This window comes from Rhamphochromis sp. 'chilingali', assembly GCF_963969265.1.
Source record: "Rhamphochromis sp. 'chilingali' genome assembly, chromosome: 10".
Classification (NCBI taxonomy): Eukaryota; Metazoa; Chordata; class Actinopteri; order Cichliformes; family Cichlidae; genus Rhamphochromis; species Rhamphochromis sp. 'chilingali'.
In genome coordinates this window covers 14,166,941-14,185,377 of record NC_137937.1, presented here as the reverse complement: position 1 = coordinate 14,185,377, position 18,437 = coordinate 14,166,941, and the positions used below count along the sequence as shown (strand labels likewise).

Below are 18,437 nucleotides of genomic sequence, written 5' to 3'. Positions count from 1 at the left end.
AGTTCATGAGGACTGTTTTCTTGGCTATGCATAGGGCAGTGAAAACCATATGGGCGATATTCTTTTCTGAAGTGACATTATCTAAGCTGCCCAACAAGCACACTAAGGGGGAAGTTGGAATGTTACATTTCAGACACTTCGATAAGTCTTCACATATCTCGCGCCAAAACTTCTGAACTGGTGGACAGAACCAAAGAGCGTGGATATAATTGTCCGGTGAATTGGTTTGGCAGTGTGAGCAGTTGTTGGTAGACGTAAAGCCCATCTTGAACATCCGATGACCTGTATAGTGCACTCTATGTAATATTTTGTATTGAATTAATTGAAGACTGGGATTTCTAATTAGATGAAAGGTTTTTAAGCAAATCTGAGACCAGAAGTTTAGGTCTAAGTTAACTGATAAATCCGCTTCCCATTTTGCAATAGGAAGTGATATTGATTCATCTGTTTTAGAAAGCATTCTGTATATTTTGGATAGTAATTTGGGGGTTTTAAGAGTAAGAAATTGAACCACACTTGGTGGTGTTTGTAGTTCAACTTGATCCGGTTTAAATTTCTTTTTTACTATGGATTTAATTTGTTGATATTCTAAAAATCTTTTCTTGTTGATCCCATATTGTGTAACTAGTCCATCAAATGAAATAAATTCTGTTCCTTCTAGTATATGTTCTAAATATTTGATTCCTTTACCACTCCAATCTGAAAAGTTTATCATATTATTGTTTTGTAATATGTCAGGGTTGTTCCAGATAGGTGTACGTTTGCATGGGATTAATGAAGACGCCGTCAATTTTAGAAACTCCCACCATGCTGTCAGAGAAGAGCTGATGTTGATGCTTTTAAAGCATTCATGTCGTTGGATGTTTGAACTGATAAATGGTAGGTCTGAGCGAAGTGCTCTAATAGGGCGATATGGTACTACAAGGTCATTGAGATAAGATGGGGCCTGATTATTTAAGACCTTGTATGTGAGGAGCAGGATTTTGAATTCAATTCTGGATTTAACAGGAAGCCAATGAAGGGAAGCCAAAACAGGAGAAATCTGCTCTCTCTTTCTAGTCCCTGTCAGTACTCTTGCTGCAGCATTTTGGATTAGCTGAAGGCTTTTCAGTGAGTTTTTGGACATCCTGATAATAATGAATTACATTAGTCCAGCCTGGAAGTAATAAATGCATGAACTAGTTTTTCAGCGTCACTCTGAGACATGATATTTCTAATTTTAGAGATGTTGCACAAATGGAAGAACGCAGTCTTACATATTTGTTTAATATGTGCATTGAAGGACATGTCCTGGTCAAAAATGACTCCAAGGTTCCTCACAGTGTTACTGGAGGCCAAGGTAATGCCATCCAGAGTAAGAATCTGGTTAGATACCATATTTCTAGGCTTTTCAGGGCCGAGTACAATAACCTCAGTTTTATCTGAATTAAGAAGCAGAAAGTTAGCGGCCATCCAGGTCTTTATGTCTTTAAGATTGCCAGGAAAGGGATATTGCTATATTCACACTCAGGTGAGATAACTTTGTTTTTATTGTATTGTTTAACCTATTCTTATACAGGCAATTCCATTGAGACTCAATGTCTCATTTACAATAGAGGCCTGTTTTAGACAAGTTTTACTCCAAATTTGCAATACCCTGTCCTCTGCCTTGGCAATGCTTTGTCCAAATTCTGCTGCCAAGCTTTTGGCCACATCATCCAAGAGGTCTCATGTAACACAGGTTTAGACTGTCGGTTCATTTGTTTGGAGCCTTGTGTGGCAAAAACCTCTGGCTACAAAGCAGCAGAATACAAATTTTGCTTTTTTTTTTTTTTTTTAAAAAAAAACGTCACTCTCTGCTCTAGTAGCCTTGTCAACCTTCCTCATCTTGCCACTTCACTGACACTCTCATAGCTGCATCTCACTTTAGCTTTAGAAAGCCGATACCCTTCCCATTTTTTTCTTGTACACATGCACACAAACATGGTGTCATGTCTCTGAAACTCTGGGCTTTCCTGCACAAGGTTACAGACAGTCATGCAGAAAACAAGTCACGTGACTATAAAACATAACTTTAAGAAGGTTGATGTGTCATCCTGTCTCTTCCTGTTGTTTGGAATCCACTTTGGACTCAGTGTAGAGCAACACCACCCTCTACAGGTTCTTTAACCTTGATTTCATCTCTCCGTATCTAAGAGTTACATTTTTATGAGCTATAAGTTCATCCAATTCTTTTAATCGTCTGAGTCTAATATCCATCATTTATTCTGTTGTTATTATATATTAATGTGATTTCTTTAACTGAAAAAAAAACTCTTTCTACATCTGATTTAATGATCACATGGTTTGTTGTGTATGAGCCACTTTCTAAAATGTAAATATTTTCACCTTCTCTCTAAATCCAAAGAAGAAACTAAGGTCTAACTAACCAACCAACAAAAAAAAGGATATTTAAGCTCAAATGTAAGTTTTAAAAACATTCATACTTTTGTGTAGCCACAGAGCAGACTCAAAACAGACTTAATGGCTCTGAATTAGGCTCAAAACCAGACATACTGGAGTCAGACAAGACCACTTTTACAGTATGTTCTTCAACAGTTTGCATCAAAACACAATTAAATCCAAATTTATTTATTTCAAACACATACTACGTGGCACATATTACTATTTATTCAGAAATGACGGGGATATATGTTGAAGAAAGTGTGTGGGAAAACAGTTTCATTGAACTGCTGGGTATGTAAATAAAGAAAATCGGAACCCTTTACCCTCCTTGAATCAAGGGTCCAGTTTACTTCTCGGGTGGGCAAGGATCCGGAGCTGGTGCATGAGGTTGAGAAATAGTGGCTAAATATAACTGTCCTCACCTCAGTGTAAAGCTTGGGCTCTGGAACCAGTTTCCTGTAGAGGGGCTGAATTCTGTTCCACTCTGGAGTTGGTTTAGGTAGTGGCGGTAATCCCACAACCAGACTGCGGACATCGGAGGTGAAGGGAGCTGTCAGGCTTATTGGGCTTATTGAACCCCAGGGGCAGCTGACAGGTACTGGCACCACCAGTGGAGTGCACCTTTAGTCGTAGCTGGGGTGAAAATTCAGGTGCATGAGGAATTCAGTAAGACAAAGGAACAAGACTTGCAAGACAAGACTCACGTCTCTGCAACATTGCCTGATGAACTGAGGTGGTGATTCTGGATTGGGAGAATGGGGTGATTGTTGCCCTGGGGGACCAGAGTGGGACCCCCAAATATAGGGGGCTCACACTCATCATTTTTTCCAAGGAAGTCGATACCAAGGTACCCAAGGTACTGCAGGGGAGACTCAGGAGGAGCAATTCGGTTTGCGCCCTGGATGAGGAACACTGGACCAGGTCTTTATCGTCTTGAGGATATTTAAAGGTGCTTTGAAGTTTGCCCATCCAGTCTACAGTGACAGAAATTGAAATCACCAATTGAGTATGTCTGGGTATTGTCCATGAGTGAGGGGAGAGTGGAGCGTGAAAAGAGAGACATGCACTTCAAAGTGCTGCTAAAAGTGGTTGAAATTAGTTTCCTTCAATAGGTGGCTTGGTTCTTCTTTAGAGATAGAATTAGGAGCTCAGTTATCTGACAGGGACTTGGAGTAGAGAGTAGGTGGTTCAGGCATCTGGCTAGGATACCTCCTGGGCAAGGTTTTTTGTCGTACTGGGAAGATGTCCTGGGGCAGCCCTCGGACTCACTTGAGAAATTTTATCTCTCAGCTGGCTTGAGAATGACTCATCGTCCTCCCAGATGAGGTGAAAAAGGTGGCTGGGGTGAGGCAAGTCTGGGCTTCTCTGCTGAAGCTGCCTCCACGACATAAACACAGGTAAGTGGTAGAAAATGGATGGATGGATTGAATGCTTTCAGGACACTGATAGATATTGGTATTGGTAGTATTTTTAGGTATTTCAGGTATTGTAAGGTGAATGCAACTTTTTAAACGTCACTTTTCCATTTCTCACTGAACCCCAGCAACTCAATCACAATGAAATTACACAAAGCCATATGTCAAACAGTACTGACCTTCACTTTGGCTGGCTGCTCAATTAACCCCCTCTGCTTTGGTCTTTCCACCTGCATAGTTACAAGTACACACTCGCTCATAAACATTCACACACAGCCACATAAAGAAAGTCATAACTGTTTTGAATAATTGATTGCTAGTGAAATTGTGTGGCTCTAGGGTTTCCAGGCTATCAATGTCCCTGTTTCGGGTCAGTGGGTGGCGAGGAAAAAGTAAACTTCTCATGCGAATTACTCATCATGTACCAGCCCTAAACACTCACCCCCACCCCCACACACATTTGGATAAGTTGCATCCTCACCTGAGATGCAGAAGATGTAAAAGGAGGGAGACCAGCGTAAGACCACTGAAACACTGTAGCTTTACTCTTTTTCTAGCTTACATGACCTCTGGATGGTGGAGAAATTCTTCCAGGACCATGAGAGGAAGATGCCTCGGGACAGTCTGATCACCTCTGAGAATGACAGTAAGCCCATTAGCATGCTTTTACATATTCTTCAGAGTTTTTATGACGGCAACACATTAATTCTTTGTGGCTGGGATGATACAAGTCGATTAGATTTACAGGCCTTTACTGGAAAAAAAATCTAATTTCTACACAAATATCAACATGTTTATTAGGGAAAATGTTGATATTGGTAAATACTCATTAGTTAAATAGAGGAAGAGCTTTTGGTCTTTGTGGTAGTTGTAGCTATGATAACTGATTTGAGTGTATTTTTCTGACAAAACATCCTAATTTATTGAGGTTAATGTTCAGTAAGATGAAGTACAGTTACTTGATGTCTGCCTCTAATTAATAAAATCATTAAAACGCCAGCTATTGCCCAGCACAAAGATGTTTAATCACCCAGTTCTTGCCTCCTGTTCACTTTGCTGCATATTTGGGAGCTGGCCTCTTGCCCTTGGCTGTCTCCCCCATCCTTGTGGGCTTAGTCATCCCGTCTCCCTTCATTAAGCCATTGTTTGCCTCTTTTGTGCCCTTCTGCTGCACCCAGCCATAATGACCCATGTGATGGCCACTCCGGTTACACTAAGGACACACATCAAAAGGCCGACTACATAAATATCTGTTCAGTCTGTCAGTGGTCCTCTTTGTTTTCCTCTTCATCCCCCTTTAGTGCACAATAGTTCGAGGTGCATAATGAGGTAGGTTAAGCTCCACCAGTGAAAGGGTTCACTGTGGTATTGGAGATGTGAAAAAAAAAACAAAAACAGAAGGGCTGGATTTATAAAGAGGTTATCTAAAAGGTTTAGTTATGTTGTAGAGAAGTCAGATGTATTTATCTTAAAAATAACAAATGTAAAGTTGCAGGAAAAACACAGCACGATAATGTTAAAAATGTTTTATATCATGGAATACAATATTCAGAAAGAGAAAGAATTAATACTACTCATCTCGCTGCAAACCTAAAAAAGCTCTTAAAACAACATCTGGTCTGTGAAATAGCAGGAAGCCTACATGTCTTGCTTTCAGCAAATCTTTCCTTTCTTATTATTTTTGTAGTTTCTGTGTTTGCAATATGTACTTTATACTAAATCTGCACTTTAAAACATCATTATACTGTATCAATTAGGACTTAACATGATCAATAATGACACACATTTGTCAGTTTTTAACCAGGAGATCTTAAACTTTCCAGTAATCTAATTATGATCATCACTCATGCTGAGTAACTTAAAAAAGTTGTCTAAGACCTAAGTTTGTCTTTTCTGTGGACCCTTAAATTAAAGGCATCACTTTAAAAGGCACATTCTTTGCTACAAATATGCTCCCATACAACTAAACTACAGTCTTAATTTTTAAATTCATATATACTCAATGGACATTTTATGGAAACTTATCCTACTGGAATCAGAAATTATGACTCTACAATCCAAACATCACAGCAGAAATCACCCAGAGAAAAAGCCTTGAGAACTGCTGCTCACTGGACATTTTCAAACCATTCTCTGTAAACACTAAAGCATCTCTGAAACACTCAGACCATCTGGCACCAATGACGATGACACATTCAAAGTCACTTAGAGCAGCTTTCTTCCCCATTCTGATGCTCAGTTTAAGCTTCAGCAGGTCATCTTGACCTCGTCTATGCGTCTAAATGCATTGAGTTGGTGCCATATGATTTGCTGATTAAATATTGATTTTAAAAGACAGCTGAACAAGTGTAACTAATGAAGTAGCCACTGACTGTATTAAGCTGGGACTCTGGTAACAGAAAATAGAGGGGAGCCTCAAGGTCATGAAAATTGCAAAGACTTAATGGGTTCCAATGTGATGAACACTCATCTATTTGTAGTGTGCTCATATCAAACTTGCCCTGATGATTAAAACAAAGTTTAGTTTGTGTGAGAACATAATTTTTAAAAGACATGATACCACAGATTATCGAATTTAAAAATGAAGCATAAGATAAAACGATTATGAGGCAAATGCAGTTATTATGGCTAAGATGAAAAAAACAAGGTATACTCAATTCTTTAATTAATTTTCATTGATAAAATATCTGTCTCCCATTGTTCACACTGGACTGGATTTTGCAGGTACTTATGCAGATGAAGGTTAGTCTTCAGCTTGTTTATTAAAAATACTTTAAATAAGCAAAATTACTAGAAAAAACAAAACAAAACAAAAAAACTTTATTAGACTTTATTTATGTTTGACTTTTGGCAGAAAAATAATTCCATGCTCGTGTTTCGTTTCTTCACACAGATGCTCCACTACTGTTGCCACCAACACACTTTGAAAATCATTTGAAGTTCTTTTGATTTTCCTCAGTCATCACAGTACTATCATGCCTTAAAACATGTGATAGCATGAGAGAGGAAAGGAAACTATTTAATTTAGCACGAGCCAACTTCACAGTATCAAAAGATAACTTTCTGTGAGCATCGCAGTGAAAAGAAAGCAACAGTACTGACAGATTGACAGTGTTATGTGAGTATAAATAGTAAGAAGTTAACAAAAAGTAATGTTTAAATGTCAACTGCAGGTGAACAAGATGCAGATTTGTCCTTGCAAGAGGAACATGAGAGTAAAACACACAGAACAAAAAGAAGAGATGGTGACAGGCAGAAAAAGAAGAGGAGAAATGAGAGAAGAAAAGGAGGAACAAGAGCGGGAGAAGGGGAAGAGGATTTACAGGCCGTATCTGAGAAAAGAGAAAGAAGCAAGCGAAAAAGAGCTAAGAGTAAACAAGAAACAAGCAGAAGAGAGAACAACGAAGAGGAAGAAGCTCAACTGACAGGTGGCAAGGGAACAAAAGCAAGAAAGGATATCAGAAATGAAAAAACACGCAGAATGGAGAAGGAGGAAGTGCGAGAAGTTGATGAAAATGTTGATAAGGGAAAAAAGAAACAGGGAAGTACCAAAAAGGGAGAGAAGAAAGAAGATGGAGGTAAACAGCTGGTAAAGGAAAAAGCCCGGGACATAAAAAAAAAAAAAAAGCACAAGAAGGCTGAAACAAGGTAGTGTATCATCTTATAATTTCACCTTATCTATGGAAAACTCTGTCAGTTAGACAAAAAAAGGGCCCTAAAAGACATTAATGCTTCAGTTCAGAGCCAGAGACAAGCGAAGAGGATGATGATGAAGAAGAGGACAATGACAAGGATGTGGTGAGGCCGGAGTGTCTCTCTCCAGAGGAGCTGGAGAAGCTGAAGGAGGCAGTGGATGAGAGGAAGAAACTGATCCAAAGTCTAAGGGGAAAACCCTGGCCAATGAAAAAGAAACTTGTCACTTTAAGGTACTTCATATGGATAAATCATTCTGATTTGTTCTGCTGTAATTCAAAATACCAGAAGTATTTTGAACTCTAATATTTGCTTTTTTATTTCAGGGAGTCTCAGGAGTTTGTGGAAAAATATGAAGGTGCCTTGGGAAAGGGAAAAGGCAGGAAGCTCTATGCATACAAAGTCCTGATGACCAAGGTGAGGACTTACTTTTACTTCTTTATGTAATCATTAAATAACATAAACAAATACACGATTCATTAAAAAAATTATTCATATCATTAGAAATGGATGAAATTCCAACGGGACTTTGAAAACTTCAAAACTGCATGCATCCCATGGGAGATGAAAATAAAGGAGATTGAAAGTAGGTGTGCTTTTATTTTTTAAATACAAAGGGCTGCTCAATAGTAGCATTTATCATTTCTAATTTCCAAGGCCTTATCTTTTCTGTGAGAAGCAGGATAGCTTACATTGTGGTTTTATAGCAGATGCACATATTCATTTGTTCATATGTTATTTTGTACTCTGCTCTGCAGGTCATTTTGGCTCCTCAGTTGCCTCATACTTTATCTTTCTGAGGTGGATGTATGGCATCAATATGATCTTGTTTGGTCTGACCTTTGGCCTGGTTATGGTACCAGAGGTATGCTGTCTTTTTTTTCATGCACCGCACCTGAATTATGTCTTTTGCATTTCCCCCCAAAAACGATGTAATCCTTCTCTGTGCATTTTGCTTACAGGCATTAATGGGGCGACCTTATGGGAGCATGCCAAGAAAGACTGTCCCCAGAGCTGAGGAGGCCAGTGCGATGGACTTTGCTGTTCTTTGGGACTTTGGGGTCAGTGGGTATTATTTTATTTGTCTTTGTTGGCAATTTCTCCTCTGATGTAGTAATAAATAGTCACCCCCAATTAAAGTATTGTATCCACAGGGTTACGCACAGTACTCAGTCCTCTTCTATGGCTACTACAACAATCAACGTACGGTGGGCTGGCTCAAGTTTCGCATGCCTCTGTCTTACTTCCTGGTTGGTGTCTGTACAGTGGCCTATAGCTACATGGTGGTCATCAGAACGTATGTTTGCTATGTCTATATACAAAAGACAAATCTATTCTGTCCACAGTGTTTTAGTGAATCATGTACTTACTTTTAAATTAAAGGATGGCACGTAATGCAAATGAATCAGGGGTCGGCGATGATAACAGCTTCAATTTCAGCTGGAAAATGTTCACCAGCTGGGACTACCTGATAGGAAATGCTGAAACAGCAGACAATAAGTTTGCTTCCATCACCACCAGCTTCAAGGTTAGTGCAGCTCACTGTCTGCTTTCCAGTATGCTGATTAATGCAAGCCAAGTATCATACAGTACATTACACTCTACCACTTCTTCTACCACTATAGGAGGCAATCTTAGAGGAGCAAGAGAGCCACAAGGATGACAACATCCATCTGACTCGATTCTTGCGTGTGCTGGCCAACTTCCTGGTCTTGTGCTGCTTAGCAGGAAGTGGATACCTCATCTACTTTGTAGTGCGGCGTTCTCAGAAATTTGCCTTAGATGGACTGGAGAATCACACGTGGTGGGAAAGGAATGAGGTAGACATGAGAGAAAGAGAGAGGGGGAATTAATGAGAAATAACATTTACAAAAGGAAGTTTATGAATAATTTTGGCTGCAAGCAAAACTTGCTGAGGTTTAATTAAATAATATTTAGAATTTGTCCTGCAGTTCTTGTCCAAGGCCAAAATAGTGACAATAAAAAGTGCAATCCAAACCCAAAGAAAGGAGTTTTATAGTTTAACATAGTCACTAAGGAGCATTTTGGGAAAGTGATCAGGTCATTTGGAGAGGGGGTGTGGTGGGTGAGTCCAGATAAGATTCTTTACACAAGGTGAGAGCAGGTGAGAGTGCTGTGAGTATTTCTGGAGGAATGGACCAGTTTGACTGTGACGGGTAAGTAAATCTGAGAAGTGAACTTCTCTATGGGAACTGGGGGACACTGGAAAGCATCGAAATAAAGGCGTTAGACTTTAAAGTTTACAGGAGAGCATAAAGAAGCCTGCTTAGCAGTCAGGAGAAACGTGTAATCTGACTGGATGTTGGAGATGTTTCTTAAATATTGGCTGATGATGAAGCAGATAAGTAACAAGTTCCATACCTGAGCAAACTCACCTAGACCCAGATCTAAATGTTGAAGTTCGTTAGCTGTAGCACATACCACGTGTTCTACATAAAGCTGTTTGAGGTGAGTTGTTAAAATATTCTCAGTTTGCTCTGTGAATTACACTGAGGAAGAAATTTTAAACTGACATTTTGAGTCATGTGAAAAATAAAGTTTTCACAAGACTTTATGTAGACCATGTTGAAGACAGCAACACAGTTTACGTTTGTAAATTTCACCTGAAAAAACCACAAGACATCTGGACCAATGTCCTCTGAACTGACAAGACCAAAGTGGAGATGTTTCGCCATTAGCACCATGTTTGTGAAAAACACAGTAAAAACCAAACACAGAATATCAGCAAAACTGCCTCATACCAACTATTAAGCATGGTAGTGGAGGGCTGATGATTTAGGGTTATTTCACAGCCACAGGAACTAGGACCTTGCAGATATTGAACTGAATAAATGCATACTAAAGTATTCTAGAGTCAAATGTTCATCAAAGGACATCTGTCTGAAAATCTCCTCCTGCGCGTCCAATCTCATTGTTAAGTTTGCAGATGACACTACAGTGCTCGGACTTATATCCAACAATGATGAGACAAACTATAGGACAGAGGTGCAACAACTAGAGTCATGGTGCCACGACAATAACTTGGTCTTAAACACCAAAAAGACCAAGGAGATCATTGTAGATTTCCGGAAGAGGGGTCATAACAACCATCTGCCTCTCTTCATTGGCAGTGAGGCGGTGGAGAGGGTGAGCAGTTTTAAATTCTTGGGGGTAACTGTGACCGAGGACCTGTCCTGGGGCAACCATATCACCTCAGTTGTACGGAAGGCCCAACAGCGCCTCTACTACCTGAGGAGACTGCGGAGCGCACACATTCCCAGATCTCTGATGTTGAACTTCTACAACTGTGCCATCAGCAGCGTTCTGACGTATGGATTTCTAGTGTGGTTCCCCAGCTGCACCAAGGCCGATCAGCAAGCACTCCAGCGGGTGGTGAAAGAAGCTGGCAGAATTATTGGAACAAGTCTGCCAGAGATCAGTAATATCTTCCCCACTCGCTGTCTGAGGAGGGTGCACAGTATCCTGCGGGACCAACATCACCCTGCGCGCCACCTTTTCCATCTGCTGCCCTCAGGGAGAAGGTACAGGTCTATACAGGCCAGAACATCCAGACTGGCCAACAGCCTGTATCCACAGGCTGTGAGGCTCCTGAACTCTCTGCCCCCCTCTCACGGACAATAACCATATCCAACTTCTTAATAGCAATGAACTGGTCTGCATTGGTGCATCATATCTTTATTCTCTTCCCCCTCCTGCCCCCCCCCCCCCCCCTCTTTCTTAAATAGATAACTATCATATCTGATATCATATCTCACAGTACAATAATATTGAATGGGTTGCATTGTTGTATTTTGTCATGTTTCTCAGGTCTTTGTCTGAATTTCTACGAACATTATTGCTAAGGATTGTCTTATTGCATTGGAGTCACACTGGGTTAAATATGTACACTTGGGTTTTAAGGGGTATTTATTATTTTCTTCTTTTTTTTTGGGTTGTATGGAAGCCCCAAACGCAATTTCATTGTTCTTGACAATGACAATAAATAAATAAATACTGAAAATAAATACTGAATAAATACTGAAAGCTAAAGACCTGCCTATGAGCTACAACTCTGCAATCATGGCATGTACTTAGTTTTCACAGGAGTGCACACCGTTCATGTCAATGGTAATATTCTGCCCAGATTTACAGCGATCACAGCCACCAGCTATTCAGTTGCATCAAATGTCATTTTTGTAAGGCGTTATACAAAGTTACACACTAAATAAAAAACCCATGCACTCCCAAGTTGTCCTCAGAGTAATTACATTAGTTTTCTGATGTATTTCTCAGGTGAACATGGTCATGTCATTACTGGGGATGTTCTGTCCGATGCTGTTTGATGTAATCAGCACCCTGGAGAACTACCACCCGCGGGTTGCCCTGCAGTGGCAGCTCGGTCGCATCTTTGCCCTCTTCTTGGGAAATCTCTACACCTTCATTATTGCACTCATGGATGAGATCAACCTTAAAGTGAGAAGTCATTGTGTATCGATTTATGAGATTGTAATTTTATAGGATGATTAATCCAAAGTGTTTGTCTCAGAGGAAAGAGGAAAAGGTAGTGAAGTTTAATATAACCATGTGGGAGGCCAGTCTTTACAATGGCACCGTTTTAGAAAACAGTACTGCTCCACCCGTCACAATCCACCCTGCTGATGTGCCCAGAGGGCCTTGCTGGGAGACAATGGTAGGCCAGGTCAGTGTGCATGTGTGCGTCTGTACTATTATGTAACTAAGTGATGTAATTGTTGTTATGGCATTAGGCTGTGGATACCAATAAATAAGGAAATGATAAAATTAATGACAATATGAAACAATCACATGAATATAGTGGGTAAAATAATTTAACTGCAATGAGGGGCCACTGGACGAGGCCATGAAGTATTTAGCCATGTTTTGTTTGGAGGTCAAATCATTATTTCACTCAATGACATGCAAATAAATTAATACTTCTGAGCTGAAATGAACTAACTTACAAATTCAAATAATTATTTCCCCCATTATTATAATGCTTTAGTTGAAAATCAAAGTAAACATTGTAGTTGCAGTTTGTACTTTAGTTAACTTTGTATTAATGGATTTCTGTTGCATTAACTAAGGAAACATACTCTGATCTTATTGTTAAAAGCGATAAACATTACAAATGTTCAGGGGCTTTTATGTTGAAATAAAACTGTTGTTTTCAGAGTGGGTGATGATGTTAATTTTGATGTTGACAAGAAATTAATGCTAAATGATTTCTTAATTTGTAGGAGTTTGTTCGCTTGATCATATCTGACACAATGACAACTTACATCACACTGCTGATTGGTGATTTCCTGAGAGCAGTTCTTGTTCGTTTTCTCAACTACTGCTGGTGTTGGGACCTAGAGGCTGGCTTTGTGAGTCATCTTTTCTATCACTTATTTGTTACTCGAATTTAAAAATGTCACTCTTTGGAGAAAAAAAAAGTGTGGCAAAAGTAATAGTTGCCTTTAATTTCTCATTTGTAAAAGCCATCCTACTCTGAGTTTGACGTCAGTGGGAACGTTTTGGGCCTGATCTTCAATCAAGGAATGATATGGTAGGAAAGCAGCAATTGTTTCACTCAGAAGATTCTTATTTCAGGATGGTGTTTTACTTTCAGCTAGGTTCATCATGGTTTTCATATTGATAAAAGCCTCTTACTAGCTCAGCATCTGTCCTGCTTTTTCTAATCTTTGCTTTCAGGATGGGTTCCTTCTATGCGCCCTGTCTGCCTGCCTTAAACGTCATCCGGCTCCATGTCTCCATGTACCTGCAGTGCTGGGCTGTTATGTGCTGTAATGTGCCACAAGAAAGGGTCTTCAAAGCCTCTGGTTCCAACAACTTCTACATGGCCATGTTGCTGGTCATCCTCTTTCTGTCCACACTGCCTGCCATCTACACCATTGTCTCCATTCCCCCTTCATTTGACTGTGGACCTTTCAGGTAATGACACTAGTTCAGGGTATCTAGCTTTAAAATAAAAATGACTTGGGTTTTTATAACCACTACCATCTTTTTGACAGTGGTAAGAACCGCATGTTTGATGTGATCCACGAGACTCTGGAGTCTGACTTTCCTCCATGGTTTAGCAAAGTTTTCAGCTATGCCTCTAACCCTGGATTGGTGCTACCCTTCATACTTCTTATGGTGTGAGTTAACAGCAGACTATGTAAATCCATAAATAAGTATATTTCACAATGCTGTCATCATTTTCTTTCAGTGTTAAAGTGGTAAGAACTTTGGTGGTAATCATGTGTTATTTTATCTTTCAGACTGGCCATTTATTACTTGCAATCTACATCCAAAAGCTACAGAGAAGCAAATGTGGAGCTGAAGAAAAAGCTACAAATGGTAATTTCAGTTTTGCTTTTCCTCTAATGTAGCACGTACTGCTGTAGCTGTTTTGTGGTTTCTCTGACCAGAAATTGCACCTGAATAGCATTCAGAATCAAGTGACGAGTTTTGAGAGTAAAAAATATCCCAAGAAATTTCATGTATGTAAGTTGGATGTTCTCTAGGTTTGTTTTCATAGTTAATTTTAGCAGTTGGTATGCTTTCAAACAGCACTGAAGTTCACAAAGAGACCGCCCGAGGCCACTGTGATGCATGACTGCTGTCACGCAATTGTATTAGTGTTATCTCTCCAGCAGAGAGCAGCAAAGCCTGACAGTTCAGATCTATCCAAAAACCCACTACAGGTTCCACCAATAACAAATCTGCAGAAGAGATGCTGGGTAAATGTACGTGCTTGCTCTGAGTGATCTGAAAAATAACACGTGTGGGTATCTTTTGTTTTTGTTTTGTTTTTGTCTCTTGGTGATTTTTTTTAAGCAAAATGAGGAGAACAAGAGGAAGAACAAACGAGCAGCACTGAAAGCTCAAATGGATTTGGAGGAGGCCAGAAAGACTGCACAAGAGCAACAAAGGAACAACAATGCTTCAGTACAGGATCAAGAAGGTGAGTCTTTTGATTTCAAATATTAATAAAGAAGGTAAACCTGAAGATTTAAGATGATTTAAGATAATTCACAACTTCAAGATTCATCTTATTGTTTTAGGAAATTTGACTTTGTTGTGAAATTAACAAACATAAAAGTAAAAGTTGGGATGCTGTAAAATGAAAGAGAAATATTAACAGCACCATCAGTGTTATATTAATATCAAATACTGGATTTAAAAAAAAATGTATTTATTTACTTTTTACCATTTGAGAAAAATATCAGCTTATTTTGAATTTGATGACAGCAACACATCTCAAAAACCTTGGGGCAGGGGCACGTCCCCTCTTCTTTTATGCTGTTTACAACCCTTTTCACCTTTTCAACCCCAAGTTACCCAATTAGTTGGATGATCTATTGTAGTGTTTCAGAATAATTCAGAGTTAATAATCAGAGATTTCAGTCTAATCCACCCATTTTAAAATGGAGCCTTAAAGTGATCAAACCTGCGGCAAAGGCTCAGTTATTAAAGGAGTTTAAGAAGTAAGATGAAAAACATGCACAACATTATGTCAGTCTCTAATTACATAGAGGCAGTCCACCAAATCATCAAGCACTTAAAGTAGCATTATTCAGTATAGACACTGGAAAATCACCCTGCCACTCCATAGACTTGTACATGAAGCAAACTGTAATAGTTGTTTTATATTAAAGTTTTTGAATTCATATAAATACTCCCTTTGTTATGCAACCTCAGCACAGAGCAACATGTACCCCAATTTCACGAGTGGATAACATATTTGTATTCCATCACATCAATGTAGTGGGAGTCATCCTGCCATGTTTAGAGTGGAGTTAATCCTGTAAAATGCTGCCATTCATACCAATATACTCTTTTTAGAATCTCTGTCTTGTCTCTCGCTCTTTCCACCCTCTACACTTAACTAGAAAATACCAAAAATATAATCTCATAATAATTATTATAAGAGCAAGTAAGGGATCCACAATGGACAACAGTACAACACACAGCTGTGAAATTATCATTATTGACTATGGGTAAAACAGAAGTTGCGCCTTTATCATTTTTGATAAATTTGACCACATGTTCTCTTTGACCTGCCTCTTTTTGCTCTCGCTCTCTCTCTCTTTGCTGTCATCAGCCCTCTCTATCCTCTTCTCTCAGTCTTTGTGCCGTCACCGAAAAGTTAAATGTGAATGAAAGACATAAACTGATCCACATCAGTTTATACCAATATTAAGACTTATTTAGTGTATTGATGACAAGCCACACTGCTGAAGCATCAACACCTCTGTAGGAGCGCGCTGTAACATCATGACATCAACAACACTGGATATTAAACCTGTTTTCATTCTATCCTGTACTTCTGTCAATAGAAAACTTAGGAAAATATAACATCTGAAGATAATGAGGATGAATGAAGAGTACTAAGATATGCTGTCATCACAATTATTATTTTAGTTACTTTTAGGGGTGCTCTGAATTTCCAGTGCTCTAAATTTGGGGGTGCTGGAGAACCCTCAAAGGTCTAAACTTGCCTTTGCAGAGGCTATAGCATCCATGTTTTCCAAAAAGAGTTTGAAATTTCAATTCATCTAAGCATAATGCTGTTTTCCACTTTGGCTCAGTTGGTTTTGAATGAGTGTTGACCCAGAGAAGACAGCATGTCTTCTTTGCATGTGCTTTAATGTCCATTTGTAGGTGCTCAGGAGTGTTGGCAAAAGTACAGACATTCTGTGCTTAAGTAGAAGTACAAATACTACTGTTAAAAATACTCCAGAAAAACTGAAGTACTAATTCAACTAATTTATTCAAGTAAAAGTAAAAAAGTACTGGCTCTGAAATATAGTCAAACCAAGAAAGTGAAAAGCAGCTCTTTGGAGGAGGTTTCTATTTTTTTGTGCAAAGCTAACTGAACCTTGTGTTATATTAAAATAATGATAAAAATAATGTCAGTAGATGTGAATACAAACTATAACTCTATTTATATAGTATATATAACATATAGATATATCTACATTTATCCTATTTTCTGTTGCATACATAATAGAGGTTGACGTTGCTTCTAAACAGTAAAAGATACACATGAAAAGTGCTTGCAGTTTCATGCGACAAATTTGGAAACACAAGTTTTTTGCAGCTGGATGAGCCTCTGCTTATCTTTGCTTCTGAGAAACTCTACCTCTCCAAGACACTCTTAGAAAGAACCCAATCAATGTTACTGACCTATTGCATGTTAACCTTCTGAGATATTTTCCTATCATAAATTCAAAATAAGTCAGTATTTTTCTTAAAATTGTACATCTTCTCAGTTTAAACATATGATATATTTTCTTTCTTCTATTGTGAATAAAATATGATTTGTAAAGTTGAGTGAGCTTGCAAATCATTGCAGTCTGTTTTTATTTAGATTTTACATAGCATGACAACTTTTGCTGAATTAGCTAATGAGATTTATTTTTTCAAGAATAGAGATTAATCTGGAACACAGAAGCAGTATTAGTCTTCGTAATATTAGCAGTAAAGGTTTACAGTGTGAACTGTCAAATGTTATTTTCCCCACTGGATTATACTCTGTGTTGATGGCGGTTAGCAGTGTCATTGTTTTGTCCCCACACCTGAAATCATAGATTCCTCTTATTTTGATTGCAGATGATACAGATATCCACGTCAGCGGTCAGAACCCTCCTCCTGTTGGCGGCAGAGGAAGCCAGATGCCGTCCAGCAGAGACTCAGGCTCAAGGACCCACGACCGTGGCAACCACGGGCCTTCTGGATACCTGCCTGGTTTTGCTCGGCAAACTGAGCCCAGGATGTACAGGGTGCCGAGCCTGCAGAGACACTGACACAACAACACAAAACAAATATGGGAAAATAAAGCACTTTACTGAGAAATTCATGCTGGACTGATAGTAGTTAGTGCACATTAATCGCTTCTTATGAATACGTTTTTTTTCTCCTTTACAGTCTGTGTATATGATGAAAAGATAGATGAACTGTACTGTCACTCCTTTGTTTACTAAATATATGTTAACAAAATCAGTGCTTTGTTTTCTTTTTAATTTTACATTAAAGTTCTCATGTAGTCCTTGTCTTAAAGCTATTAACCAACTAAAAGCACCCTCTGGATCTGCAGACTTCCAACAAGGTTAACAGTCCACTTCTCTATGATGTGTAGAACCATGTTTTTAGCCTGGAAATTTCAAATACCGCAAATATCTGTATTTCATCTGTATTTCTAAGAATATAAATATCTGTATTTCCTAAGAATGGCTCCAGAGTCCAGTAACCTAGCTTTTTTTTTTTTGATCGGTCAAGATAAAACCGTACTTTCTGTGTTGCAGGTTAAGCCAAATTTGACTGTATTCCTCTGGATTGATTATATTGAATGTGGGGAAAAACTAGATTGTGAAAAAAACCCTCTTAAGCCTTTTTAAAAAAAATACAATTTCAGATGTCTTGCTTTGAAATGATCTTGAACTGTGGAATCCAGCAATGCCTCATTTGGACATATATGAATAAAACTCAACCCTTTACTGGTGCTATGACACCAAAATATAATGGGGTCTTCCTTCACTTCTTCAGCCTTCAAAGTAACCAGCCTGGTAGTTTCTTAGAACTGTGACCGGGCCAAAGTATTAAACAATTCATTAGACACGGAGGCCATTTAACCTAACTACCAAGGTTTAAATGAATCATTCACCTCTTGCTGGACTAGATGCTCAGCTTGACTCTAATTTTTTATCTACATGTGGTAAATATGATACAATCCATGAGTTTTAAGTGCCACATCAGAAGCCAGGTTATTAATTTTTGCCAAAGCAAAATGAACAAAACTGTGCCAAAAATTCAGATTTGACCCGCATCATGTAGCAGAGATATCTGACTCGTATCATCTGATAAATGAGCGGCCTTATCAAGTGTCCCTACAGCTAATTG

General features: G+C 38.9%; 1 protein-coding gene across 1 annotated transcript; it reads left to right on the top strand.

Annotated features, from left to right (window-relative positions):
* Nucleotides 1–4,335: 4,335 nt before the first annotated feature.
* tmc1 (transmembrane channel-like 1) lies at nucleotides 4,336–17,344 on the top strand (the record flags this gene model as incomplete). Its single annotated transcript, XM_080894585.1, has 19 exons — nucleotides 4,336–4,485; nucleotides 7,013–7,487; nucleotides 7,577–7,765; nucleotides 7,859–7,949; nucleotides 8,037–8,118; nucleotides 8,291–8,397; nucleotides 8,495–8,593; nucleotides 8,687–8,829; nucleotides 8,916–9,060; nucleotides 9,158–9,352; nucleotides 11,826–12,005; nucleotides 12,079–12,231; nucleotides 12,788–12,916; nucleotides 13,031–13,098; nucleotides 13,245–13,484; nucleotides 13,565–13,690; nucleotides 13,814–13,892; nucleotides 14,373–14,499; nucleotides 17,151–17,344. The coding sequence occupies exons 1-19, from the start codon at nucleotides 4,413–4,415 to the stop codon at nucleotides 17,342–17,344; spliced, it is 2,895 nt and encodes a 964-aa protein (XP_080750711.1). The 5' UTR covers nucleotides 4,336–4,412.
* Nucleotides 17,345–18,437: the final 1,093 nt, after the last annotated feature.